This window comes from Oryctolagus cuniculus, chromosome 10, assembly GCF_964237555.1.
Source record: "Oryctolagus cuniculus chromosome 10, mOryCun1.1, whole genome shotgun sequence".
Taxonomy (NCBI): Eukaryota; Metazoa; Chordata; class Mammalia; order Lagomorpha; family Leporidae; genus Oryctolagus; species Oryctolagus cuniculus.
In genome coordinates this window covers 31,395,030-31,422,499 of record NC_091441.1, presented here as the reverse complement: position 1 = coordinate 31,422,499, position 27,470 = coordinate 31,395,030, and the positions used below count along the sequence as shown (strand labels likewise).

General features: G+C 48.5%; 1 protein-coding gene across 3 annotated transcripts in view; it reads right to left on the bottom strand.

The window, feature by feature from the left end:
* PSTPIP2 (proline-serine-threonine phosphatase interacting protein 2) overlaps positions 1 to 27,002 on the bottom strand; it is a 79,381-nt gene extending 52,379 nt beyond the window's left edge. The window contains exon 1 of one of the 3 annotated variants that reach the window (XM_017344148.3): positions 26,692 to 27,002. In XM_017344148.3, coding sequence (XP_017199637.1) covers positions 26,692 to 26,724 — 33 coding nt within the window. In that variant the 5' untranslated portion in view covers positions 26,725 to 27,002. The remainder of the gene's footprint in view (positions 1 to 26,691) is intronic. The other 2 variants (XM_017344146.3, XM_017344147.3) reach the window with 2 other exon arrangements.
* Positions 27,003 to 27,470: the final 468 nt, after the last annotated feature.

Below are 27,470 nucleotides of genomic sequence, written 5' to 3'. Positions count from 1 at the left end.
AGAGTCGGGACCCCAACCCAGGGAATGTAATATGGCATGCAAGCATCCCCAGTGGTGCCTCAACCGCTACACCAACCTCCTGCCCCGGAAGTTTGTATCTTTAAACCACTTGACCACACAGCTTCTCTTACTTGAGGACAAGACCTATCTTTAACTTTTTGGCAGTTAATCTATTTCCTTGCAGTTCTAAATGGAGAGCACCCATACTTAATGCCACACTCGAATTTGAGTCTCAATTCAACAGTCCACCGGCTATGTGACTTCGAACCGCCAGCTCGGTTTCCCTTGGTGTTAATTTCCTAGGCTGTAACCTGAGGTCTACTGGGAGGATGAAAATGGATAATGTTCCTTGAGATTGTCAAGTGCTCTGCAAACTAAAGAAATTAAGGGAGACACATTTGAATATTTCAAGACAAACCATGTAATTAAAAGGGAGTATGTGTTCAGACCATGTGAATTTTTCATTGAAAGCAAATAACTATAAAGTAAGCGTAGCCTATAAAATAAATGTTAACTATAAAATAAACTAACTGTAAAATAAATGTTAACTATTCAAAGATGCAGGTATCCTCAAGAAAGCAGCTGGAGAGGTGTCAGAGGTGCTTCAGCAAAAGACATGAAAACTTCTTGTCAGCTCTCCTAAGCCCAAGGTCAAAGTCACTATAAAGGTTCAATGGTGTCCTTCATCTTCTCTTAACAATAGCAGTAGATCGTGAGGGCAATAATGAATTCCCACCCTGTTCCTCCTCTACTATTATTCTACACACCCACTGTCTGCCTACCTCACCCCCTACAGCCCTCAAGCATCCCCAACTCTGTCTGCCCAGGATCCACACTTGACATTTTCACGTGCCTAAATGTCCTCCTCTCAAATCACCTGGTCAGTTTAAAAGGAAGCCTCACGTGGAACCTAAGAAAGCAACTGTGGAATGTAAGAACACAGTAGAGGGGCAGGTGTTCTGGCCTGGCAGTCCAGACACCGCTTGGGATCCCTGCATCCCGTGTCAGAGTGCTTGGGTTCACATCACCACTCCATTCATAATTCCAGCTTCCTGTTACCGCATCCCTGGGAAGCAGCCATGATGGTTCAAGTACCTGGGTCCCTACCACCGGTGGGGAGACCGGGATTGCATTCTAGTTTCAGCCTGGCCCAACCCCAGCTGTTGCAGGCATTTAGGAAGTGAATCCATGGATTGGAGCTCTTTGTCTACCTCTCACTCTGTCTCTCAGCCTCTCAAAATAATAACAGTAATAATATTTCTATTAATAAAACAAGGTAGAAAAGCCTAGAAGGATGTATACCAAAAATTGAAAGTAATTCTCTTCTTAGTACGTCCCTCTGTTTCCTAAACTTTCTGTAACATCCTTCCATGACTGGTATAACCTGAAGTCTTTCTCCTTCCCTCTATCCCTGAGTGGCAAATCAGCTCTTGTTTATCACCCACGTGTTCTCAAGTCACACTAACATAACAAATGACCCGCAAACGACAGGAAATAGGGAAGGCCCAGTGAGAAAAGGGGAGATTAGTAGGGATTTCTGTAGCACAAGAGCAGATGGGAGTAGACAGAAGACAATGTTCCAACTCAGTCAAAACAAAGAAGAAAGTAGGCAAAGTTGCCCAACAAAATCCTAGCACCGAAGCCCTCCTCTGCCAGTCGGCAGGGGCTGAAACCCGAGAGCCACAGGGAAACAGGCAGGGTGTTGAGAGGACACTGGGAACCCCGCCAGTGCCCTGCCCCACACCCGGTGGAAGCAGAGCAGCTGGTTCCAACATGTGTGCCAAAGCCGCAGCTGCTGAGGACTCCACCCGGCAACTGGCTCCTCACATGGGCGAGAAGACCAGCGGGGCACCGGGGCACCGGCCCTAGCAGTCTTCGAAGCTTTTGCCACAAAAATTTACGGAAAAAAGAAGGAGGGATCAGCAGAGCTCTGAGGCCCTGGAAATGGTCCCTCTTCGAGAGTAATGCCTCTCCCAACTTGTCACTGCAGACAGAAGCAGAGCCATCTGAGACTGGCAGTACCAGTGTCTGCTTAGAGAACCAGAGATAAGCAAGAGAGACCTTGGGAGCAGACCAAAATACACAGAGAAGCAAAAGCTTTCTGGCATGCTAACAATAACCATTTTAAAATACGGATGCCCTATTCATACTGCGGACAAAAGCTATAAAATATCTAGGACTAATTCTTTTCGAAGCAAAACTATAACTCACCAGAGAACACAGATACACGTCTCAATACATCCTAGAAACAACTCCTAACCCAAGACAGGAAAAATATGACATTGGAAAAAAAGATTAAATTCTGCCCAAATAGATTTAGGAAGCTAAAATAATTTCAATCCAAGTCAGAATGGGATTTCTTTAAAAATTTAAGTTCATTATAAAGTCCATATTGAAGAACAGGTGAATGAAAACAGTCCATGGGGCTGGCAATGAGGCACGGCAGGTTAAGGCCCTTGCCTGAAGAGCCAGCATCCCTTATGGGTGTCGGTTCTAATCCTGGCTGTTCCTCTTCCCATCCAGCTCTCTGCTGTGGCCTGGGAGGGCAGTGGAAGATGGCCCAAGTCCTTGGGCCCCTGCAACCACGTGGAAGACCCTGGCTCCTGGCTTCCAATCGGCGCAGCTCCAGCCGTTGTGGCCATCTGGGGAGTGAACCAGCAGCAGATGGAAGACCTCCCTCTCTGTCTCCACCTCTCTCTGTAACTCAGTCTTTCAAATAAATAAATAAAGTACAAAAAAAGAAAACAGCCCCTAAGATATTTAAAAACAAACACTTCTCTTTGGAGAAATAGCAGACTCCAGGCCCATGCAGGGACATTCTCTAGGAAGCCTGTAGCATCTTGCGCTAGAAAACAAGAACGTGCCCAGAGAATGATGGGGATTCATCAAGTAGGACCCAGTTTAAAGGAGCTCCCCACTGTCCAAATCTAGGAAATTTGAGTACCAAGATTAATACTGATGGTAACTGTATAATCTATTGAATAAAATAAGAATCAAATGTCACCTTTATTATGTAAATGGCATTAGAAAATCACCATACAGGGGCTGGCACTGTGGTGTAGCAGGTAAAGCCACTGCCTATGATTCAAGCATCCCATATGGGCACCAGTTCAAGTCCCGGCTGCTCCATTTTTGATCCATCTCCCTGCTAATGCACCTGGGAAACAGTGGAAGATGGCCCAAATCCTTGGGCCCCTGAACCCATGTGGGAGATCTGGAAGAAGCTCCTGGCTCCTGGCTTCCTACTGGCCCAGCTCTGGCCATTGAGGCCATTTGGGGAGCGAACCAGCAGCTGGGAAGACCTCTCTGGCTCTCTGCCTCTGCCTCTTTCTTTCTGTAACTCTAAATTTCAAGTAAAATAAACCATTTTTTTAAAAAAATCACCTATAAAGACTTACCAGGAATGTTTATAGCAGCTTTATTTGTAACAGCAAATTACTGGAAACAGCCCAACTATCCATCAACAGGTCAATGATGAAGAAACTGTGATACATCCATGAAACGGACATTACTTAGTAATACAAAGGAGTAAGCTGTTAATACACACAGCAATATGGATGGATTTCAAAATAAGCACAAGTGAAAGAAGCCAGCCCCCCCCCAAAAAAAAAGCACTGTGTTCAACTATACAAATTCTAGAAAATGCACTAATCTGCAGTGACAGGAAGCAGATGAGTGATTGACTGGAAAGGAGATGATGAGGTGGTAGAGATTTCAAAGGGGCACAAGGAAACTTTGGGAAAATTTTAATCACGATTTAGCAATCAAGATTAATCATAATTGAGTCAGTCAATAGATGCTAAAACTCACGGATCTCTTTTTTAAAAGATTTATGCATTTATTTAAAAGGCAGAATTAGAAGGTGTGGGGGGCAGGTGGGAGATAGAGAGAGAGGTCTTCCATCCGCTGGTTCACTCCCCAGTGGCTACAACGGCTGGAGCTGGGTCAATGCAAAGTCAGGAGCACAGGTCTCCCACATGGGTACAGAGGCCCAAGGACTTGGGCCATCTTCCGCTGCTTTCCCAGGCCATTAGCAGGGAGATGGATCAAAAGTGCATCTTCTGCTGCTTTCCCAGGCCATTAGCAGGGAGATGGATCAAAAGTGGAGCAGCCAGGACTCTAATTGGCTCTCATATGGGATACCAGCACTGCAGGCAGACACTTTACCTGCTACGCCACAGTGACAGCCCCTCATGGATGTAATAAAATCCAATTCTGGTCCCTGGAACCTGTGAATATGTTTCTATACCTGGCCTAAAAGACTTTTCAGGTGTGATTATGGATCTTGAGATGGGGAGATTATTCTGGATTATCCTGGAGGGTCCTATGTAATCCTGACAAGGTCCTTACAAGGAGTCAGAGCAGGAGGTGTAACAACAGGTACAGAGGTCAACGAGAGAGATTTGAAGATATTGCACTGCTGATTTGAAGGTGGAGGAAGGGCTGTAAGCCAAATGAAACCCATCTTGGATTTCTGATGGCCTCATTACCCTGTTTCATCAGCAACAGGAAACCAACACAAGCACCTCGAGCAAAGGATCAAGGTTAAGGCCACCAGCAACAGCACAAACAGCACGTGCCTCCTGGCCCCAAGAGTGCCTCGCCTCTGTGCTATTCCTGTCAAACCTCGCTGCCTGAGTCTAATCACAAGGAAACAGGCACACTCAAACTGAAGAACATTCTACAAAATAGCTGTCCTGTGTTCTTCACAAATGTCCAAATCATCAACGGCACAGAAAGACTGGGGAACCATCCCAGATCACAGGAGACAAAACCCAGTGCAGAAATCTTAAACTGGAAGTGTTTTCCTCTTTGTCTATTAAGGACATTATGGGGAAGTTTGAGTAGGGTTCATCTAGTGGAGAATGGTATGGTGTTCTTTATAGTATCATAACTACAAAGAACTGGAAATACCCTAGATATCCAGCAATAGATTGCTTCAGTAAATTAGGTACAGTGGGAGACTGAGCAGACTGAACATAATAAAGCAGAATTATACATACAAGCATAAAAAGACACTCATATTGTTGGGAGAAAACCGAAGGTGGTATATATGAGCCAATAACAAACGATCTCGATTTGTTAAGAAAATTGTGCAAGTTACATGTAACTGCAGACACGAGTCAGGACATTTAGTATCAGCATACTCTCTTTCTGAACTGTTCAGATTCCTTGAACAAAGACTGATCAGAAAACTAGAAGCAACTTCACACTTCACTAAACAGAGATTAATCGATGCTATGTATAGTGAGATCATGGTTTTGTAAAATACTATTATCCCTGTAAATTTCACATAGAAGGTATAAGAGTTTATAGATTCCAATGTGTGGAAAGTTAACTAAAGGTTCCACATTACCCCTTTAAACTTCAACAGGCTCAAAATTAAAAAAAAAAAAAATACCTTCAGGGACTTGTAAAATGTAATTACAAATTCACTGAGAGAGAAAATTGGAGGATTGAAAGTGGGTGTTTTATTTCATAAGAATCATTAAACTTCCCTGGAGAGCACTACTAATGTTAACACTAAGACTTCTCCAGCGATCAAAAATCTGCCGAAGATCTGTGAGTAGGATCACACATAACACAGGGTAAGAGCAGTGATGAGCCCCGAAATACAGACCCCAAAGTTCTGCTCCCAGGGGTGCGGTTGGGAGCAGGCATTTGGAACAGCAATTAGCCTGAGACTTGAGATGCCTATAGCCCCTAACAAAGTGACCAGGCTCAAATCCCAGCTCTGCTTCCATTTCCAGCTTCCTGCTGGTGCATACCCTGGGAGGCAGCAGGTGATGGTTCAAGTACCAAACTGAGTTCTAGACTCCTGGCTTCAGCCTGGCTGCGGAGGGCATTTAGAAAGGAACCAGTGGATGAAAGATTCTCTCTCTCTCTCTCTCTCTCTCTCTCTCTCTCATTGATTAATTAATTATTTTCAAGTTCAAGACATTGCCCTGGGCTGAGGAGGCAGGTGAGTGCCGAGAAACAGCTACAGTCCAAACTGGAACCAGGTCCACAGAGGTGGGGCCCAGGGGAACCAAACAAGTTCAGACACCAAACCCCAGCAGTCCAGACACCAGGCCAAGAAAGCTGGCCAGCTCAAACAACTAATGTGCTGCCTCTACTGCCAAAAGCAAGCAAAGAACTGGCTGCCAGAAACCCAAAGTAGGTCAGATCCAGCAGAATGTACAAAGGGGCTGCACCAGCGGACTTGTGTTCTACTCACCCTCGTGCAGGGTCAGAGCCCAGTCTATGAAAATCCCGAGCAGCTTTGACCCCCTCCAAGTCACACCCCCCCACAGTACCATTTTGGAGGTCTTTGCTCTCTATCAACTACCCTTATGTTTAAACAGGATAAGCAAAAGGGACCAAATCTTGGAATCTTGGGACACGGTTATAACTGAAGACCACATCCCTGCAGAAGGAATGACTGGGACGCACATCACAGCTGCAAGCTGGGAAACCTGGACTTCAATATTTTAGCTCAAAATCTGATTTTTTATTTATTTGAAAGACAGAGTGATGGAGAAGGAGATCTTCCATCTACTAATTCACTTCCCAAATGCCCTCAGTAGGTAGGGCTGTGCCAGGCCAAAGCCAGGAGCCAGGCACTTCATCTAGGTCTCCCACATGGATGGCAGGACCACAGGTACTTGGACCATCCTTTGATGCCTCCAAGCCACATTGGCAGTAGAAGATGGCCCAAGACCTTGGGCCCCTGCACCCTCATGGGAGACCTGGAAGAAGCTGCTGGCTCCTGGCTTCGGATCAGCCCAGCTCCGGCCATTACAGCCATTTGAAGAGTGAACCAGCAAATGAAAGACTCTCTCTTTCTCTTTCTCTTTCTCTTTCTCTTTCTCTTTCTCTTTCTCTTTCTCTTTCTCTTTCTCTTTCTCTTTCTCTTTCTCTTCCTCTTCCTCTTCCTCTTCCTCTTTCTCTCTCTCTCTCTCTCTGTCTCTCTCTGTCTCTCTCTGTCTCTCTGCCCCTGCCTCTCTGTAACTCTGTCTTTCAAATAAATAAATAAATATTTTTAAAGGAAGAAAGATGGAAAGAAATGGAGGCAGGACTCAACCTCAGGTATTACATGGGCTATGGGCAGCCCATGCGGTAACTGAACCCACTGCATCACAACACACACCCTTTCAACTTCACTGTTTAATCACAAGAAATTGCAAGTTAGTAGAAAATATTTAACGTAACTGGGAGGTGGGAGCTTTTTCTAAGTTAAAAATCTGGGCTTAGTGCCTTTATTCCATGTTATCCATCTTTATTCCTGAAACCTCAATGCATAGTTGGAAGAATCATCAAAAATTTTTTTAATTTTTTCTTTTATTCTTACATTATTTGGGCATGGATTTCTCCAGGCAAAGGTGGATTTATAATTTCTAGCAAATTTAAGCCAGCAATGAGTCAAGGTAATTGGCAATTGATCAGAGGGTACAATTAATCAGAACGTACCATTTCCTAAACATTCTAGTTAACCAAGGAGTCTAGCTACTTTTCCACAATGTTCTAGTCTCAGAGTGCTAGGGTATCAGAGCAAGAGGACATCTGAGAGAGCAAACATGCAACTAATTTGCATCTTTTTACTAATTAATAAACTCAGGCTTAATTACAAGTTGATCAAAGTCCTTATACTCAACATTAACCGAAATACATAAATGCAAAAAATGCTAATCAACCAGGAATGTTCAAGTAAATGCATTCACTTCCAAGTTTGCACACCAGGCTGATTCACTTTGGTTCTGAGAATTTCACCCAGTAACCTGCTGTTTGTTCCAGGAGCTGTTCACCCTCCAGGTGGCAGGAAATCAGCCTTCCCTGCCCTCTGAAATAGGTCTTGTCTCTACTCATTCCTATTGACTCTATAAAACTGACAACAATTCTGATGTACTTGGAGAATTTTTCCCAACATTTTAACTTAAATTTGGCTAAAAGGCAAAATATTCAGCATGGAGGATAGAGATGGCTTGGAATGCCTGTATCCTGGAGCAGAGTGCAGGGGTTTGAGTAGCAGCTCTGCTTCCAGTTACAGTTTCCTACTAATGCAGACGCTGGGAAGCAGCAGATGATGGCTCCAGTGCTTAGGGCCCTGCTGCCCATGTGGGAGACCTGGGTTGTGTTCCCAGGTCCCATCTTTAACCTGGTCCAGCTCCGGCTGTTACAGGCCAGGCATCTGGGGTGTGAACCAATTGATGGGAGTCTCTCCTCTCTCTCTCTCTCTCTTTCCCTCTCTCTCTCTCTCTCTCCTTCCCTCTTTCTCATCCCTCCCTTCCACCCTCCTCTCTTCCTCCTTCACTTTCTCTCAAGTATATAAAATAAATTTTTAAAAATTTTATTTATTCCTTTATTTTCATTTTATTTTAAAGTCAGGGAGGGGGCCGGCACTGTGGTGTAGCGGGTAAAGCTGCCACCTGCAGTGCTGGCATCCCATATGGGCGCCAGTTCAAGTCCCGGCTGCTCCACTTCTGATCCCGCTCTCTGCTATGGCCTGGGAAAGCAGAGGAAGATGGCCCAAGTCCTTGGGCCCCTGCACCCATGTGGGAGACCTGGAAGAAGCTCCTGGCTGCTGGCTTCAGATTTGCATAGCTCCAGCCGTTGTTGCCAATTGGGGAGTGAACCAGGAGATAGAAGACCTCTCTCTATCTATCTATCTATCTCTATCTCTATCTCTATCTCTATCTCTATCTCTGCCTCTCCTTCTCTCCCTGTGTAACTCTGACTTTCAAATAAATAAATCTTTAAAAAAAAAAAAAAAAAAGGCAGGGAGACAGAGAGGGAAACAGAGACAAAGATCTCCCATTCACTGGTTCTCTTTCCAAATGCCCATAACAGCCAGGGTTGGGTGAGGCCCAAGCCAGGAGCCTTGAACTCAATCTTTTTTTTTTTTTTTTAAGAAAGCTTTTATTTAATAAATACAAATTTCATAGGTACAGCTTCAGGAATATAGCAGTTCTCCCTATACCCACCCTCCCACCCTCACTCCCGTCCCACCTCCTACTCCTTCTCCCATCCCATTCTTCATAAAGATTCATTTTTAATTATCTTTATATACAGAAGACCAACTCTATACTAAGTAAAGATTTCAACAGTTTGCACCCACACAGACACCAAATATAAAGTACTGTTTGAAGACAAGTTTTACAGTTAATTCTCATAGTAGAACACATTAAGGCCAGAGGTCCTCCATGGGGACCAGCACAGTGACTCTCGCTGCTGATTTAACAATTGACACTCTTACTGATGACGTCAGTGATCACCTGAGGCTCTTGTCATGACAGACCTCAATCTTGCTCTCTCACATGGGTGACAGCGACTCAAGCACTGAGGCATGCTCTGATGCCTCTCAGGGTGCACATTGACAGGATGCTGGATCGGAAACAGAGGCGGGGCTCAAACCCGGGAATTCCAAGGGGATGTGGGTGTCCCAAGTGGTATCCTAAGTGCTGCAGCAAATCCCCACCCTACGAAATGAAAACTTTCTTAAATACACACATTTAAGTTTTAGATTTAGTTTTTTTTTAGTTTCACCACAGCCATTTCACCATTGCCAGCCCAAGGTGAGTGTATTTTGGTTTTTCTGTACTTCAGGAATGAGAATATTTTACATACTCACATTTTACACTTAAGCATGTCTTAAATATCATGGTATTAGAAGGAAGTCATAGGGGTTGGCGCTGTGGCGCAGTGGGTTAATGCCCTGGCCTGAAGCACCGGCATCCCATATGGGCGCCCGTTCAAGACCCGGCTGCTCCACTTCCGATCCAGCTCTCTGCTCTGGCCTGGGAAAGCAGTAGAAGATGGCCCAAGGCCTTGGGCCCCTGCACCCGTGTGGGAGACCTGAAAGAAGCTCCTGGCTCCTGGCTTCAGATCGGCGCAGCTCCAGCCATTGCGGCCAATTGGGGAGTAAACCATCGGATGGAAGATCTTTCTCTCTCTCTCTCTCTCTCTCTCTCTCTCTACTCTCTCTGTGTAACTCTGGCTTTCAAATAAATAAGTCTTTAAAAAAAAAAAAGGAAGTCATAGAATGTATGAGTATTTCTTCCATTTCACACTCCTCAGGCCACAGCTTTATTTCTTTCACTCACTGGCTGATTTCTTATCCTACTTGACCCAAGGAGCATGAGTTCTGAGCACAGAGGAGTAATCAGGCATCTCAGATGTGAAAAACACATAAAAACCACATTTAATTTGACAAGCCAGGTCTAAATTACAACCAACTTGGGTTGAAAGTTATGCCTATGCAAACTGGCACTTGAAGGTTTACAGGGACTCTATTCATGATGCCAAAAGTTGGAAGCAATCAAGATGTCCTTTGATAGGTGAATGGATAAATAAACTGTGATATATGCATACCATAGGGTATTATTCTGCAATAAGAAATACTGAATTGTCATATTACAGGAAGACAGAGGAGAAGTGGATCTCAAATGCATATTTCTTTTTTTGTTTGTTCTTTAAAGGTTTATTTATTTATTTTAAAGGCAGAGTTACAGAGAGGCAGAGAGAGAGAGAGAGAGAGAGAGGTCTTCCATCTGCTGGTTCATTCCCCAGATGGCCAAAATGGCCGGAGCTGCACCAATCTGAAGCCAGGAGCCAGGAGTTTCTTCTGGGTCTCCCAGGCAAGTGCCATCTTCTACTGCTTTCTCAAGCCATAGCAGAGAGCTGGATTGGAAGTGGAGCAGCTGGGACTCAAACCAGCGCCCATATGGGATGCTGGATGTGATGCTGGCACTGCAGGCAGTGGCTTTACCCACTAAACCACAGCGCCAGCCACTCAAGTGCATATTTCTAAGAGAAAGAAGCCAGTTGGAAAAGGCTATACCCTGATGATTTCAACTACCTGGCATTCAGGAAAAGGCACAATTGTAGAGAGAGTAAAAAGATCAGTGGCTGCCTTGGGTTCAGGAGGAGGGAGGAATGGATGAACAGGTGGAGCCCATGAGCTTTTAGTGAAGCTCTTGTGTATGAAGCTATCATGGGGGATATGTGATTATTCATTGGTCAAAACCCATGGAACACAAAGGAACTCTAATGTAAACCGTGAGCTTTAAAGATTTATTTATTTACTTACTTGAAAGACAGGACAACAGAGGGAAGGAAAGGGAGAGTCAGAGAGAAATCTGTCTGCAGGTTCACTCCCCCAAATGACTGCAACAGCCAGATTTGGTCCAGGCTGAAGCCAGAAGCCCAGAATTCCATCTAGATCTCCCACATGGATTGGCAGGAACCCAAGGACTTCGTTCAGCATCTGCTGCCTTCCCAGGCACACTAGCAGAGAGCTGGATCAGAAGCAGAGCAGCCAGGATTTGAGCCAACACTCCAGTATAGGATGCTGATGTCACCATGTCAGCCCCAAGTTTGAACTTCAGATAACAATGTATCTACATTGGTGCATCAACTATAACAAAGCAATCCTACTAATGCAGATTTTAATAATAAAAGAATGGGGAAGAGCATGTGGAAAATCCGTATCTTTGTTTCATTTTTATATAAACTTAAAGCCACTCTCAATAATATGCCTCTTAATTTTATAAAAGTTGTTTACAATGTGGTACCAGCATGTTTCAGCTTTCTACTACTAACACAGGTTTTTAGCAACTTGATGATCATTTCAGCAAACTGGTTCTTGTCAAACTGATTCTCAGGGGTTGGAGCTGCTTCCTACTGCAGCCGCACTGGTCTTACTGTTCCTCAAATATGCCTTCCTCTTCCCCCAGTTATCCACAGGCTGACCAGCCTGTCTCCTTCATGTCCCAGCCCACATGCTACTCCACAGACACCCCTCTATGACCACTCTGTCCCCTAAACACATGAGTGCTTCTCCATCCAACCACTCAATGTGGCAGGCAGAGAATGACTACCTCCCTCCCAAAGATCTTCCAATCCCTGGAATTCGTGAACATGCCACTTTCCCTGGAAAAGGGGATGTTGGGAGTATGACTCACATAAACACCTTGAGATGGGGAGATGGTCCTGGTTGTCCAAGTAGACTCAGTATAACCACAGTCTACAAAAAAACCACAATGACATGACTGCTGGTTCTGAAAATGAAAGGGGCCACTAGCTAAGAAATGTGGGCAGATGCTAGAAGGTGGGGAAGGCAAGACCGTGGTTCTCCCCTCAAGGTTCCAGAGAGAAATTCCAGCTTACAGACACCTTGACTTTAGCCTGCTGAGAATGCCAACACTCAGAACTGCAGGCTAATAAATTTGTGTTGTTTTAAAACACTGTTTGTAGGGCCAGCACTGTGGCATAGTGGATAAAGCTGCCAGCTGCAGTGTTGGCATCCCATATGGGCACCTGTTCGAGTCCCAGCTGCTCCACTTCCGATCCACATCTCTGCTATGGCTTGGGAAAGCAGTAGAAGATGGCCCAAGTCCTTGGGCTCCTGCACGAATGTGGGAGACCCAGAAGAAGCTCCTGGCTCCTGGCTTCAGATAAGCCCAGCTCCAGCCATTGTGACCATTTGGGGAGTGAACTACCAGATGGAAGACCTCTCTCTCTCTCTCTCTCTCTCTCTCTCTCTCTCTGCCTCTGCCTCTCTGTAACTCTGCTTTTCAAATAAATAAAATAAATCTTTAAATAAACACTATTTGGGGGCCAGCGCTGTGGCACAGCAGGTTAAAGTCCTGACCTGAAGCACCAGCATCCCATATAGGTGCCGGTTCTAGTCCCAGCTGCTCCTCTTCTGATCCAGCTCTCACTATGGCCTGGGATAGCACTAGAGGAAGGCCAAATCCCTGGGCCCCTGCACCCATGTGGGAGACCCAGAAGAAGTTCCTGGCTCCTGGCTTCAGATCAGCGCAGCTCCTTCCTTGCAGCCATCTGGGGAGTTAACCAGCAGATGGAAGACCTCTCTCTCTGTCTCTACCTCTCTCTGTAACTCTGTCAAACAAATAAAATAAATCTTAAAAAAAATTATTTATGCTAATTTGCTGCTGCAGCAATGGAAAACTCACACATCTGATTTATTTCCCTCACTCCAATCACTAAGGTTCCTGACTGTATGTTATTTTGCTATTGTGGGTCTTACACACTAGAATATAAAACCCCCAAAATATAGTATCATGCCTAGCACAGAAGAGGTTTCCAGTAAGCACAGGCATCACTATCCAAATGTTACAGAGGCAATCACAGAATTTTAGAGAAGTTACACCAGCAGCCCAAGATTCATCAGCAAAAGCTTATCCATACAGGCTCAAACCCAGGGCTACCCAGAGCCAAAGCCTGAGCCTCTGAGTCCTCAAGAAAACATTGCGTAATTAGCATCATGGCAGAAGGACAGAGATCCCTATAGGGGCATAGAGGAGGGAACAGCACTGCCAGAGATGTTACAAAGAATGGTCTGTCTGTCTTTCAAATAAAATAAAAATAAACAACAAAGAGATTTCCACTCATTATCTCAACTTTTAAAATTAACTGCAGAGACACTACACATTACCCACAATTCTACTTCCTTATCACAACTAGGACCTACTTTATCATTTGAGACACCTTGCAGATCTAGTGTGGGGCCTGCAGATCTCATTGTCCTCACTGCACAACAGGCAGCTCAAGCCCATAGTGGTTACTGAGTGGCCAGCCACTCAGTTATTCTGAGCAGAATAGCTGCTGTCCTCAGATGACAAATAGCCAAGGCCAGGAGGGCTGTGCTGCCCTTGGCTGATGGCCTCTCCTCCCCATGTCCCATTCTCTCAAATCAATCAAGTCCTTCTGAATGGCTGCTGTCATCATACACTCAGACTTTCTCAGGCCATTGGTCTTTCTAGGCTTCCAGCTTTCCCATCTGAAAGCCCACCCACAGGGCTCATTTCTTTAGCCCCCAGGAGCAGACAGGCTTCTAGTTTGCTGAGCCCTTTGGCCCTGGGACCTTCAGTCTGGTTTCTGTGGGCAGGGCCACAGGCAGGTCCTTGAATCTGCAGCTCAACTGCTCTTTTGACACCTGGGAGGAGCGCCAAGGTCCATCATCCACAGATACCCTTCCTCACTGCCCAGGGAGGGGAAACTCCAGCCTGTGCTGCCAGGAAGAGGCCTGCCAGCCAAGACAATGACCCTGGGCTGTGGCTGGTCAGAATCAAGGTCAACCATTGTTATGTGAGGAATGAGCTGGGAATCCTGCTTGAATAGGTCCGCGCTAGCATTGGACAAGTAGTGAGGATGCCCAAGCTTGGGACAAAAAGCCCAAAGGTCCAGTCCATAATGCCCAGGTCTGACAAAAGCCTGATGTAAAGACTTTTACTCTAGAAAGCTGGGGTCCTCCTGAACCCCTAATTCAGGTGCCACAGGTCAGAATCTGGATCTCCTGGGATGCAGAAAACAGCGTCTGTGTTTGATAACCAGAAATCTGTCCTCAGAGCAGATTCTATGAGGTGGGGCCACCAAGACACTTAGACTTTTGGACATTTGTGACCACTTATGGATCTGTCACTTCTAACAAACAGCCATTCTTTAAATCTTAGTGTTCAAACAGAGACAGAGGGGCCAGCGTTTTGGTGTAGCAGGTAAAACCACTGCCTATATTGCCAGCAGCCCATACGGGTGCTAGGTCAAGTCCCTGCTACTTCACTTCCAAGACAGCTCCCTGCTAATGGCCTGGGAAAGCAGCGCAGGATGGCCCAAGTGCCTGGACCCCTGCACCCATGTGGTAGACCTGGATGAAGCTCTTGGCTCCTGCTTTGGCCTGGCCCAGCCCAGCCATCTGGGGAATAAACCAATGGATGGAAGATCTCTCTCTCTCTCTCTCTCTCTCTATATATATATATATATATATATATATATGTGTGTGTGTGTGTGTGTGTGTGTCCCTCTCTTTATATAACTCTGACTTTCAATAAATATTTTTAAAAATATAGGGATAGGGACCAAGCACTATAGGACAAGAGCCAAAGGAAAGACCATGGCAACTGTTCCCTCTGGCAGTTCGGTTTGCATGCATCACTCACCAACACCAAACGCCAGAGTTAATGAGGCTCCTGCCCCTCAGAGGACATGATCTTCAGGTGGAGCTGGGGTCTCAGAGTCCCTACTCTAGGCAGCTTATTCAAGCATTACTTCCAGCCCTGGGCCATGTCATGTCATACTCTCCCTCCAAGGCATTCTGCAAACACAGATTTTCTGGCCTATTGCATGCCCCGTACCATTTTAGCACTCTGTGGGACTGGTACCCCACAGCACTCAGGCAGACCTGCCCCGACTTTGCTCTGTTCAACCACTCCTCTCAGCCTAAGGAGGAATGGTCACCTGCTTCCAATTAGTGTCCGCCCCTTCACAAGAGCAGAGGCTCCAGGGCCGGCACCAACTTTTCCCCAGACTTTGCAGGTCCACACAGATCTCTGGCTTCTGCAAGTGTCAGCATATATAAGCACTCAGGCTCAAAAGCCAATTAAATAATGAATAAAATTCTGACCTTAGACAATCTCTATGAAAAACAAGTCAATATTTATCAAGCTTTCAAATGGCCAAGAGGTTTTTAAACCCTGATGTGTAACAGGTGAACTCACATATTAGGCCAGAACAATAAATTTGACTGTACAGACAGTCCCCCAACTTATCATCTTTTTTCTTTTTTCTTTTTTCTTTTTTTTTTTTTTTTTTTTGACAGGCAGAGTTAGACAGTGAGAGAGAGAGACAGAGAGAAAGGTCTCCTTCCGTTGATTCACCCCCAAAATGGCTGCTACGGCCAACGCACTTCGCCGATCCGAAGCCAGGAGCCAGGTGCTTCCTCCTGGTCTCCCATGCGGGTGCAGGGCCCAAGCACTTGGGCCATCCTCCACTGCCTTCCTGGCCACAGCAGAGAGCTGGCCTGGAAGAGGAGCAACCAGGACAGAACTGGCACCCCAACCGGGACTAGAACCCCGGGGTGCCGGCGCCGCAGGTGGAGGATTAGCCAAGTGAGCCCCGGCACTGGCCATGATCTTTTTTTCTACTTAAGATTTTTGTTTGCCTTTAGGATGATACAACAGCAACCTGCGCTCAACAGAAACCATATTCTCCCCAGGCTAGCACAGTAGGCTCTAGGATCCTCTCCTGGATCACTTGCTGAGCGGCAGCAGGGAACAGAGCTCTGTTAGTCCCATGATCAGGAGGAGAAACGCCCAACTCCACCGTGCCCTGTGTTGCTAAGCTACACTGTTCCACAGGTGAGGTTTCTTAAATGTTCTTCTAACTTACAATGTTTTCAATTTACAATTGGGACCCTATCATAAATTGAGGAGCATCTGTACAAAGTCACGTAAAGAATACAAAGCTTGCGAAGGGGGCCTGGCACTGTGGTGTAGCAGGTAAAGCTGCCACCTGCAGTGCTGGCGTCCCATATGGGTGCCGGTTCACATCCCGGCTTCTCCACTTCCAATCCTGCTTTTTGATATGGCCTGGGAAAGCAGAGGAAGATGGCCCAAATCCTTGAGCCCCTGCACCCACGTGGGAGACCCGGAAGAAGCTCCTGGCTCCTGGCTTCAGATTTGCATAGCTCCAGCCGTTGTTGCCAACTGGGGAGTGAACCAGGAGATAGAAGACCTCTCTCTCTCTCTCTCTGCCTCTCCTTCTCTCTCTGTGTACTCTTTCAAATAAATAACTAAATAAATCTTTAAAAAAAAACTTGGGGAGGTTGAATAATTTGAATGAGGGTCTACCCCTCAACTTGCCAAGAGCCAAGCTGAGATCCAAAGCCAGGATGTCTAATGCACCAGTCAGAACTGCTTTTCACTGCCCCATGCCCACCCTGGACGTCAGAACACATGAATTACACACACAGCTGCACATACCCCTGAGGATATGCACAAGCCAATGAAGAATATACATGCAAAATGCATGTAGTGAATGACAAGAATATATTTTTATCAATATTAAATAGTTTACAGGCGCTCAGCCCTCTGCCTCTCTGCTGAGCTGCCCGCCTGGTCTGGCCAGGTGTAATCTCTCCACCCAACCATGTAACCTCGCTCCTTCCTCCCCGCGCCCAGTCTCTCAGGCCCTGTCTGGAGAGGTGCCCATCCATCCTTACGGATGTCCCTGCCCTAATAAACCTTGCTATTTTACCTCCCACTAAAATAAATAAATAGTTTACAAATGTATAAGGAAAGTATGAGGAAGGGGACAAAAGCATTTGTAAAAGAGGAAACAAAGTCATAAACAAATGTTCACCCTCCTAGGTAATAAAAACACAAATCAAAGTGTATTAAGTGACTGGGTTTGCATGTCAAATGGGCAGAGAAAAACACAATGGCCAGGACTAATGGACAGAAACAACCATCTTCAAATATTATTGAAAACACGAGAATATGTCCACCCCTTGGGAAATCTGTCTGGTTCTTACCAAGAATTTTTAAATGTCCTACCATTAGCACCAGTTTCAGACATTTCATAGGCATTGCTGTGACTCCACCCCATGCGAGGGACTGAACGAGGCATCCAGGGTGCCAGGCAGGAGGGAGCCATGCCAGCCCTGGAATGACTGGCTGGGGCTTAGGGTGTGAGAGAGAGGCAAACATTGCCGTGTCTGGGGGTCTATGTTACTAGAGGCCGAGCTTAATCCTATCTATACAGAGGACAAAAAGCTCTCCCCAGCCATGTCTGGTCTTCTAACAGAGTAGAAGCAAGCCCACCAAAACCGAGGTGGGGATGTGGGAGGGAAGTAGAAGTCTAAGCAGAGAAGAATCCCTGTGCAAAGGTAGAGGGTGACCTTCTTAGAGCAACACGAACACGGCTGGGCGGTGACGAGTCGCGTCATGAGTTTCCAGAAATAGACACAGAAAGGATCCAAATTTTAAGTCCCTGTATCACAACCCTGGGATTGTAGAAAACTGGAAGTTACATAAAAGCCAAAACAGCAATAGAATAGTTAAATCCTGTATAATAAACTTTTATATAATTTTCAGCAAAAGTAGATAACAATACATAAAATAAAGCAAATATATTTTCATTGAAATAGTGGAATACAAAAAATAGTGCATCATACACTATGATTGCAATGATACACAGAGAAAAATATTAGGAGAAATACTGGGGTGGGTATTGTGGCACAGCAGGTTGGGCTGCTGCTTCGGATGCTTGGATCCGACACTTGAGTCCCAGCTGCTCTACTTCTGATCAAGCTCCCTGCTAATGTGCCTAGAAAGAAGCAGATGATGGTTCAAATACTTGGGTCCTGCCATGCACCTGGGAGACACAAATGGGGTTTCTGGCTCCTAGCTTCAGCCTGGCCCACCCCTAGCTGTTGCAGCCAGCTAAGGAGTGAACCAGTCAATGAAAGAGCTCTGTGTGTGTGTGTGTGTGTGATCTGTCATTCAAATAAATATCTTTTTAAATATAAACTTGCTAGTGATGTATTTTTAATTTCCTTAATTTTATGTTAGCGTAAGTATTTAAAACTATTATTTTAAAATTCCATGTTAGACTCATCTCCTTGAGAAGATAATAATTTCTTCTTTAAAAAATATTTACTTAGGGGCTGGCACTGTGGCGAGCTGGCATCCCATATAGGCACCAGTTCGAGTCTCAACTGCTCCACTTCCGATCCAGCTCTCTGCTATGGCCTGGGAAAGCAGTAGAAGATGGCCCAAGCCCTTGGGCCTCTGCACCCACGTGGGAGACCCAGAAGAAGCTCCTGGCTCCTGGCTTTGGATTGGCGCAGCTCCAGCCGTTGCAGCCATTTGGGGAGTGAACCAGTAGATAGAAGACTTCTCTGCCTCTGCTTCTCTGTAACTCTGCCTTTCAAATAAATCTTTAAAATATATTTATTTATTTATTTATTTGAGAAGCAGAGAAAGACAGGTAGAAAGAGAGCTCCCGTTCTCTGGTTCACTCCCCCCAAATGTCTACTCATCCAAAGCTGAGAGTTGGGAACTCAGTCCAGGTCTCCCCCACGGGTGGCAAAGACCCAACTTCTTGAGCCTTACCTGCGGGTTCCCAGGCTGTGCATTCACAGGAAGCTGGAATTGGAAAAGCCAGAGCCAAGACTCGAACCCAGGTACTCCAATGTGGGACAGGGCATCTTAAGAGCTAGGCCCAACTCCCAGCCTAGTAATCATCTCCATAAAGTGAGATGTGTGGGTTTTTCTCTCCGTGACCTGACAGCAGCTATCCTATGGCTGGCACCTGGACATCATACGTATGTATGGAGCTGAACTGCCCAAGGTCCCTGGAGAAGAAGTAGTAACCAGGGAAGAAGTTCCTCTCTTCAACCACTTGGAAACTATAATACATTACTTGGTCATTAATGCAGAGACCCTGCAGTAGAGTACGTGAGGCGAGAGAGCAGATGACAAGTTCAGGGGCAGTCGGTGCTGGGCCGGGCAGGGCCTGAGAGGCCGCGGCCAGACTTCTGGACTCCAAGTGCAAGGGGAAGGCCTTGGAGGAATTTCAGCAGGGGAACAACCTGACCTGATTTACGCCTTGTGGAGCTCTTTACGTGATGTGGCTGGAAAACAGTGGCTCCGACTCCAGGGAGCACTGAAGGGCAGCCTGGGACAGCAGCCATGCAGCAGGCCCGCAAAACACCCAGTTCAGACTGGGAGAGGGGCCTGGGGGGCTCCAGGAGGGGGTCTCCACAGGAAGGAGTGGGCACTAACAAGTGTTCTAAATACCCACACACTGGAGCGTCTACACTGAGAGAGAGCAGTGGAGAAGCTGCACTGATAGACAAGAATGATGTAGGGGGAAAGGCCATGTGAAAGCGTGGGAATTACAGGAATGTGTAGACGTAGAACAGTCCTTAGCTGTGGAGTAAGCAGTCTTCACACATCGTGAATGTCATCGGTGTCACATCAGCAAGATTTACCTTCAGCAGTTCACGGGAAATCAAGTATGTTACTCTAGTCAGTGAGAGACAGAGGGAATCAGCGTGAAAGGCATGTGTGAATTCTTTATGCTCTTGACTTTAGCTTTGAAATTCTTTCTCAGTCAAAAGCTTAAAGTAGCAGAATAACTACATAGAGAAGTAGAAATAGTGATATAAAAGAGCTAGGTCTCTATTATAGCAGTAAGTCAGTAGACAATGCTTAAAACTGCTCCATCAAGAGACAATAGTGTATTTAGATCTAGCTGAAAAGCCCAAGAGAGCATTTCAGGCATAGATAGCCAAGACACTATGGCAAAAAATGTTCTACACTGAAGGATCTCTGTGAGTGAGACCCCAGTGGAAAGAACAAACCATCAATGAAGGATGTACTTTTCTCTGAAGGGAGGAGAAAACTTTCACTTTGCTTATGGCCCTGTCTAAATACTGATGGAGTTTGTGGACTCAGAAGGCTTCCATAACCTTGGCAGCTCATGTCAAGAGCCTTGGGTGATCACTGATATCATAAATAAGAGTGTCCGGGCTGGCCCCGTGGCTCAGTAGGTTAATCCTCCACCTGTGGCACCAGCATCCCATATGGGCACCGGTTCTAGTCCTGGCTGTCTCTCTTCCAATCCAGCTCTCTGCTATGGCCTGGGAAAGCAGTAAAAGATGCCCCAAGTGCTTGGGTCCCTGCACCTGTGTGGGAGACCAGGAAGAAGCTCCTGGCTCCTGGCTTCGGATCAGCGCAGCTCCGGCCATTGCGGCCATTTGGGGAGTGAACCATTGGACGGAAGACCTCTCTCTCTGTCTCTCCCTCTCACTGTCTATAACTCTACCTGTCAAATAAATAAATAAATCTTAAAAAAGAAAATATAATAAATAAATAAGAGTGTCAATTGTTAAATCAACAACAGGAGTCACTATGCACTTGCTTCCCATGTAGGACCTCGGTCCTTAAGGGGTTGTACTATGAGAATTAGTGGTAAAACTTGTCTTCAAACAGTACTTTATACTTTGTGTGTCTGTGGGGGTGTGGGAGGGTGGGTATGGGGGGGAAGAACCACTATACTCCTAAAGCTATACCTATGAAATTTGTGTTCATTAAATAAAAACTTTTTTAAATAAATAAATAATCCTTTATACACTGTAAAAAAAAGAGACAGTAGTGTAATATTTTATGAGGTGGTAGTAAGAAAAGACAGTAAGAGCTTCTGACATAACGATGTTGAGAAAAAACATGGAGTTGGATGCGGCAGACGCAAAGAAAATGCTGCTTTTTAATTATAAATCTTTTGGAAATATGTAAGTAATATTTAAAGATTTAAATAAATTTAAAAAATTTTAAAGCATCTACTTTTGTTACTTTGACTTAAAAATTTTGTTAACTTCTACCAACCAAAAATTCTCTATGCCTTTTCCCTTGTCTAGGTTTTGTCCTTTGTATTTCTTTTTTTTTTTTTTAAGATTATTTATTTGAAAGTCAGAGTTACACAGAGAGCAGAGGCAGAGAAAGAGAGGTCTTCTATACAATGGTTCAATTCCCAGATGGCCGCAACGGCCAGAGCTGTGCCGATCCAAAGCCAGGAGCTAGGAGCTTCTTCCGGGTCTCCCACGTGGGTGCAGGGGCGAAGGACTTGGGACATTTTCTGCTGCTTTCCCAGGCCACAGCAGAGAGCCAGATTGGAAGAGGAGCAGCCGGGACTTGAACCGGCGCTCAAATGGGATGCCAGTGCTTCAGGCCAGGGCGTTAACCCACTTCGCCAAAACACCAGCCCCTGTCCTTTGTATTTCAATAAGAATTTTTTATTTTCTTTAAAAGATAAGTCCATTGGCCAGCGCCGCGGCTCACTAGGCTAATCCTCCGCCTTGCGGTGCCGGCATACCGGGTTCTAATCCTGGTCGGGGCGCCGGATTCTGTCCCGGTTGCCCCTCTTCCAGGCCAGCTGTGGCCCGGGAGTGCAGTGGAGGATGACCCAAGTGCTTGGGCCCTGCACCCCATGGGAGACCAGGAGAAGCACCTGGCTCCTGGCTTCAGATCAGCGCAGTGCGCCGGCTGCAAAAAAAAAGATAAGTCCATGCCTTGCTTTGGAGTTTTGTTTGTTTGTTTGAGAGAGAGAGAGAGAGAGAGAGATCTTCCATCCGCTGGTTCACTCCCCCAAATGGCTGCAATGGCCAGGGCTGGGCCAGGCCGAAGACCAGGAGCCGGGAGTTTCTTCCAGGTCTCCCACATGGGGTCAGGGGCCCAAGGACCTGGGCCATCTTCTGTTGCTTTCCCAGGCCACTAGTAGGGGCTGGATGAGAGTGGAGCAGCCGATCCTGAACCGGCGACAATACGGAATGCCTCAGCATCGTAGCATACACAACGCCAGCCCCCACCTTTGAGATTTTTAAGGCGATAAGCCAAAGTAAAAGAACTTGAACAATTAGTTTAAAGACAGCTCCCTCTAGCTGCTCTAGGAAAATGCATTGGGCAGGAATAACTGTCCAGAAGATTTCACTTTGTTTTTTTTTTTTGCCACTAAGCAAAGCAACACACAATAACTCTTATGGTGTGTTTCTAGGGGCCAGATCCAAGAAAGAATATTTTTAAATTAGAGCAAAAAATCTAAATATTGTTTAAAAACTAGCACATGAGGGCAGCATGGAGGGTGAGTTGTAACAACTTGCTTTCTTTTCCTTTATTAAAAAAGAAAAGCCTCTCATACTTTTCTTCCGAGCCCTGGAGAAAAAAGCTCTAGAGCAAAGTTGGACGCAGCACCAGCTCAGGCTCTGGTGAGGTTTCGGAAGGACAAGAAGCCAAGACGGTCAAAGGTTCAGAGCAGACGGACAGCCCTGGGCAGACAGTATGGCAACGCGCAACTTCAAATGTCCCCAAGACTTCTCCAATGCCCGGGGAAAGGTGCCCCACCTGTTGCAGGTGCAGGGTGCTGGGACAGCAACTGGGAAGCTGGTCTGGACCAAAAGCCCTGGAAATCAGAAAGCTTGGTTCAAAATAAGGATCTAGGGGTAGTGCTGTGGCACAGCGGGCCGGGCTGCCGCCTGCAACGCCAGCACCCCAGATCAGAATGCCACTTCAAGTTCCAGCTGGTCTGCTTCCAATCCAGTTCCCACTAATGCACCAGGGAAGGCAGCAGAGATGATCCCACAGATGTGGGAGACATAGATGGAGCTCTGGGCTCCTGGTTTCAGCCTGGACCAGCTCTGGCCATTGCAGCAATTTGGGTGTGTGTATGTGTGTCCATCTCTCTGCCTTTCAAATAAATAACTCTTTAAAAAAAAAAAAAAAAAAAGGATGTAGAGGATGTGCAAAGACAGCCTGGGCCTCGTAGCCAAGTGCAGAGCCTGGAATTGCCCTGCAGTGGGAAGACAGTGCTTTCATCCAGCTCCCCTGGCACAGGTCCCACAGCCACCTGTGCACGCTGGGTCTGAAAGACTCCAGTGTGTGAGCACACCCACAGCTGAAGGGCACTGCCTCTCATCAGGCCAGAGACTGAGACTTTGCCCCCGTGATGGCTCAGCTATTCCCCTGGAGCTCTGCAAACCCTATCCAGAGCTTCCGTTCTTGCAAAGGTAACCAAGGTAAACGGCACAGCCCTGCCTGACCAAAGGGCCACACGGAATGTGCAGGCAGAGAAAAGGTGGGAGAGAAATGAAGTGTGTACCATCACCAGGCAAACTCAGCGGGGGCCGGTCCCAGTTCCAAAGAACGCTCATCATTCCTTTTGAAAGGGAGCCACCACAAGGTTCCATCTTCATGGTGCATGTACGTCTATAAGGTGTTTTGACTCAGTCTTTTTCAGGAACATGTACTAAACTGGACCTTGGGCCTGCCAGTTCTCTAGAAGCTTCCTTCCTTGGCCTTCTCCTCCTCCTTACACACAGGCATTCGCCTGTCCAAGACTTCTCATGTCTTCATTTTTTTCTCCTTGAGTAACTGTGACCCACTTCCTTTAACTGTCGCCTCTGTGTTGTTAGTAATAGCTAACAACTACAGCTCCTGTGAGCCAGGTTCTACACTAAACTCTCAGTGTTAATCTTTGCAACAGCCCTATGGAGTAGTCACTGCTACTGTTCCGATTTTATGCATGGAAAAAATGAGCCTTGAAGGGTGGCAGTCGCCTGCCTGATGCCACCCAGCTAGTCAGGGGCACAGCTGGGATTCACAACCCAACAGTGCACCTGTGCTGCTGCAATGGCACTCCTGTACTCCAGGTCATGTCATGGTCCACTCAGCTGCGCCTCCTCTCTAAGCCCCTCAAACCCAGAACATCAACCACCAGACGCGAGGGAGTACTCCCCGCCATGCTTGGATGGGCTGCTATAATATTAAAACACTCATACTCCCAAACCCTGCTGCCTGGCACCCTATCCCCTCCCCTGTCCAGCATCCGTGCCATGGTGCTGAGGGGTGAGGCTGCGGCAGAACAGGGCTTAGTCCTGGGCTTTGCTGGTACTCTACCTGTGGCTAATTGCTGTTGCTACCACTCTGCCTCCTTCTCGTTTCTCCACAAACCAGTTCCTCCTGCTGACTTCTGTATTTCTGGGGCCCACGGCTCATTCTTCAATTTCCCTAACACAGAGCCCGCTCCAGCCTCCTGTCCCCTCCTCTGCCGTGGACCTGCCGTCGCCTGTGCTGTCCTGTTTCCTGTTCCCTTTCGTCTCTGCCACTTCTCCCACCCATATCCTCCTCTTCCTTATTATGGTCTCCACCTGAAACAGACCCCTCTACTTTGTCCCCCCCTGGACTGCCCTCCCCCACCGCTGCGTGCTTGAGGCCAGGCGTTCAAGGTCAACACCTGCCCTTCCTACCTTGCTTCCTGGGGCAGTATCTGCCTTCTAGCCAAGCTTGTTCCGGTGGTGGGCTCACCCTACACAGGCCACCTCCACAGGAGCACCTCTTACAGAGAAGGTATCTCAAACGCGTATTGAACCTGGTCCATCAGTATCCACCTGTGTTTCCAAGGTTTCCTACCTGATCCAATCACACCCTTATTCCCCGCCCCCAGCACAGACATGGCCATCACTCAGCTCTTTCCAGAGCCTTGCCTTGCCTGCTAGCTGGGATCTCCAACATCTTCCCCTCCACCTCTCTTCCCCTAAGTCCTGCCTAACTGTTCTGTCTTCCTGACCCCCAGAAAACCACAGGGAAAGCGCCACGGCAGGCACCAGGACCTCTCCGGTGGCGACACCCAGCGCCCACCCTCCAGGGACTCCTGCCTGGAGCTGGAGGAGACAGACAGATGCACATGAAGAGGCCAGTGGCTGCCCAACATGGAGCTCTGGCTCTGCCCGGAAGGGCTGTGCAGACAGCTCCACGGGGCTGCCTTCGCTCGGCAGCAGCCTCGCTGACTCACTGGCCGAGCAGCCGAGCTCTGCTCCACTGGTTAAGAGCTCTAGCGCCTGGGGAATGTTGCTTAACCGCTCTGCGGCTCAGTTTCTTCATCTGCAAAATGGGAAAGTGAGTGACCCCACGAAGTAGCTGTGAGGCTTACGTGAGCTGTGTGCACGGAGCGCTGAGTTCTGGCCCTCTTGGGCAGTAGTATCTGATCACTGTTTCTGCTCCTTGTCATGGAATCAGAGATGGAAGGGGTACCTTTGCAAACCATTGCCCACGGCCTCAGGCTATCTCTGAAAGTAGAAACCGGGAAAGTTCTTTCCCTGAGACCTTCCCCCAGCCACCCTCGACCCAGACCTCATTTCTGCCCCTCCCCTCCTCATCCCTGCCTTCCAGGGGCAGGAGCCTTCTGAGGATGGAAGCTGCAGCTCTCACCAAGTCACCTGCCCTGATGACCTCCGGCCCCATTTTATTCATTCGATGTATACCCGGTGGGCACCTGCTCCGTGCCAGCCGGTACAAGTGTGCTACTGAGAACAGGCACAGTGCCCAGCCACAGATGCCCGCCTGCCGTAGGCCACAGATTCGCAGGCAGAAGGCACAGAACATCAGAGCTAGGTGGAATCAAGAAAGGCTTCCCAGAAGAAGTGATAGATATCTGGACTGAGATCTGAAAACAGCATCACGCTTTGAGGGGGGAAAGGCACTGCTGTTTCCCGCAGCACCAGTCATGAGTCCCAGACCTCTTCTGTTCCACCTCAAGAATTCCCAGACCTGCTGTGAGTGTCTGCCCTGCAGTCCTTGTCCCTCCCCGCGAAGCCGCCCCAGCCGTGCTCTCTCCAGGGGCCAGTGCCTTAGCAGGACTTCAAAACCTCCTGCAAAGGGGACCTCACAAGGCAGGCTCTCACCTGTGCCCGGAGGTCACCGACCCAGCAGCCCCCCCCCCCGGGGGGGGGCGGGGAAAGAGAGAGGAAGACCAGCAGGGTCCCAAGCAAGGAACGCCCCCTTGGCAGGACGGGCTCAGCCCTCTCTCCTTCCGGGCCGAGCCCAGACGCCCCCACCCCCCTCCGCCACCCTAAGGTGTGGTGTGGGGCGAGGTCCTGGGAAGGGGGCTCAGGGAACAGGGCTGCTAGCCGGGGCCGACCTCAGGCAAAGAGAACCCCTCTGGGCTGCGAGACCATGCCCTGGGGCGACCGCGGCTGCCAGCGCGCCAGGCTCACACCTTCCCAGCCTGGGTTCCCCAAATCTGCCCCCAGCTCAGCCCTGGGGCGGTGGGACCCGGCTCTGCCCGGACGCGGTGGCCCCCGCCGGGGGGTGGGGTGGAGGGGAGGCTCTCTTTTCTCTCAGGCGACAGGAGCGGTTCCTGTCCGGATCCAAGGCGTCTGCGACCGTAGGCGACCCGCAGCGGGGGACCTGGCCCCGCGACCTCGGCGAAACGTGGGGCCAGCGGGCGGGGACAGACATGGCACGGCGGCCCCGTGTCCGCTCCGGAGCAGCTGGACTAGGGCCCGGGCGCGCGGCCACCGAGTGGCGCCGACCCCTGGGCGCCCGCCCTGCGCGGGGTGCCGCGGCGGCGCCCACTTACCCAGAAGTTCCCCTTGAACAGGGCGCCCGTCATGCCGGCGAGGGCGCGGGGCTTCCAGCGCAGTCGGGGCAGCGCGCGGACCGGCGCCGGGGACTGGACTGGCACCGCCGCGGCCGCGCCCGGGAGCCGCCCGCGCCGAAGCCCCGCCCGGGGGCGAGGCGGGCGCGTCAGTGGCTGGCCCCAGACCGGCCCCGTCTCCTTCCCGAACTCGCCGCGGAGAAATCCCGGCCCCGAGGGGCGGAGGAAGGGGCTGCGGTCCCGCCCCGGCAGACCCGAGTGCGCTCGGGGAAGCTTGGGCACGGGCAGCGCCAGAGGTCATTGGCGTGGGGACTCCGCACCGAGCTGTCGCTGCAGGCCGGCTCCCGCCCCAAACGGCACCTCTGCTGCCGCGCGGCTGGACTCCAGGTCCCTTAGTGCGGTCGTTTCGGGGCGTCCAGGGGCTCAACGCCTCCCCGACCCCGATCCGGGTCTCGCGGCCCCAGACCCTTCCCCGCCGGTCCCAGCCCAGCCCAGAAGCTCAAGCTCAAGCTCAGGCCTTCCATCACCCTTGGCTGAAACCAGCTGGGGCTGGTGGCCATGCGGAGCTGCAGGACAAACGCTGCCCGGTGCTGCAGAGGCCCAGGGAGGCCCAGTTGCTTGCATCACGGCGCATTTAAGGGGATGAGACGTCCAAGGCTAGAGCTCCTACATCCCTCCTGGGGCAGAGCCACAAGGGCCAGGCGTTCCCTCGAGGAGGGGAGGGTGAAAGTCCCCGTTACCAAGCCTGGTTCCCGCCCAGC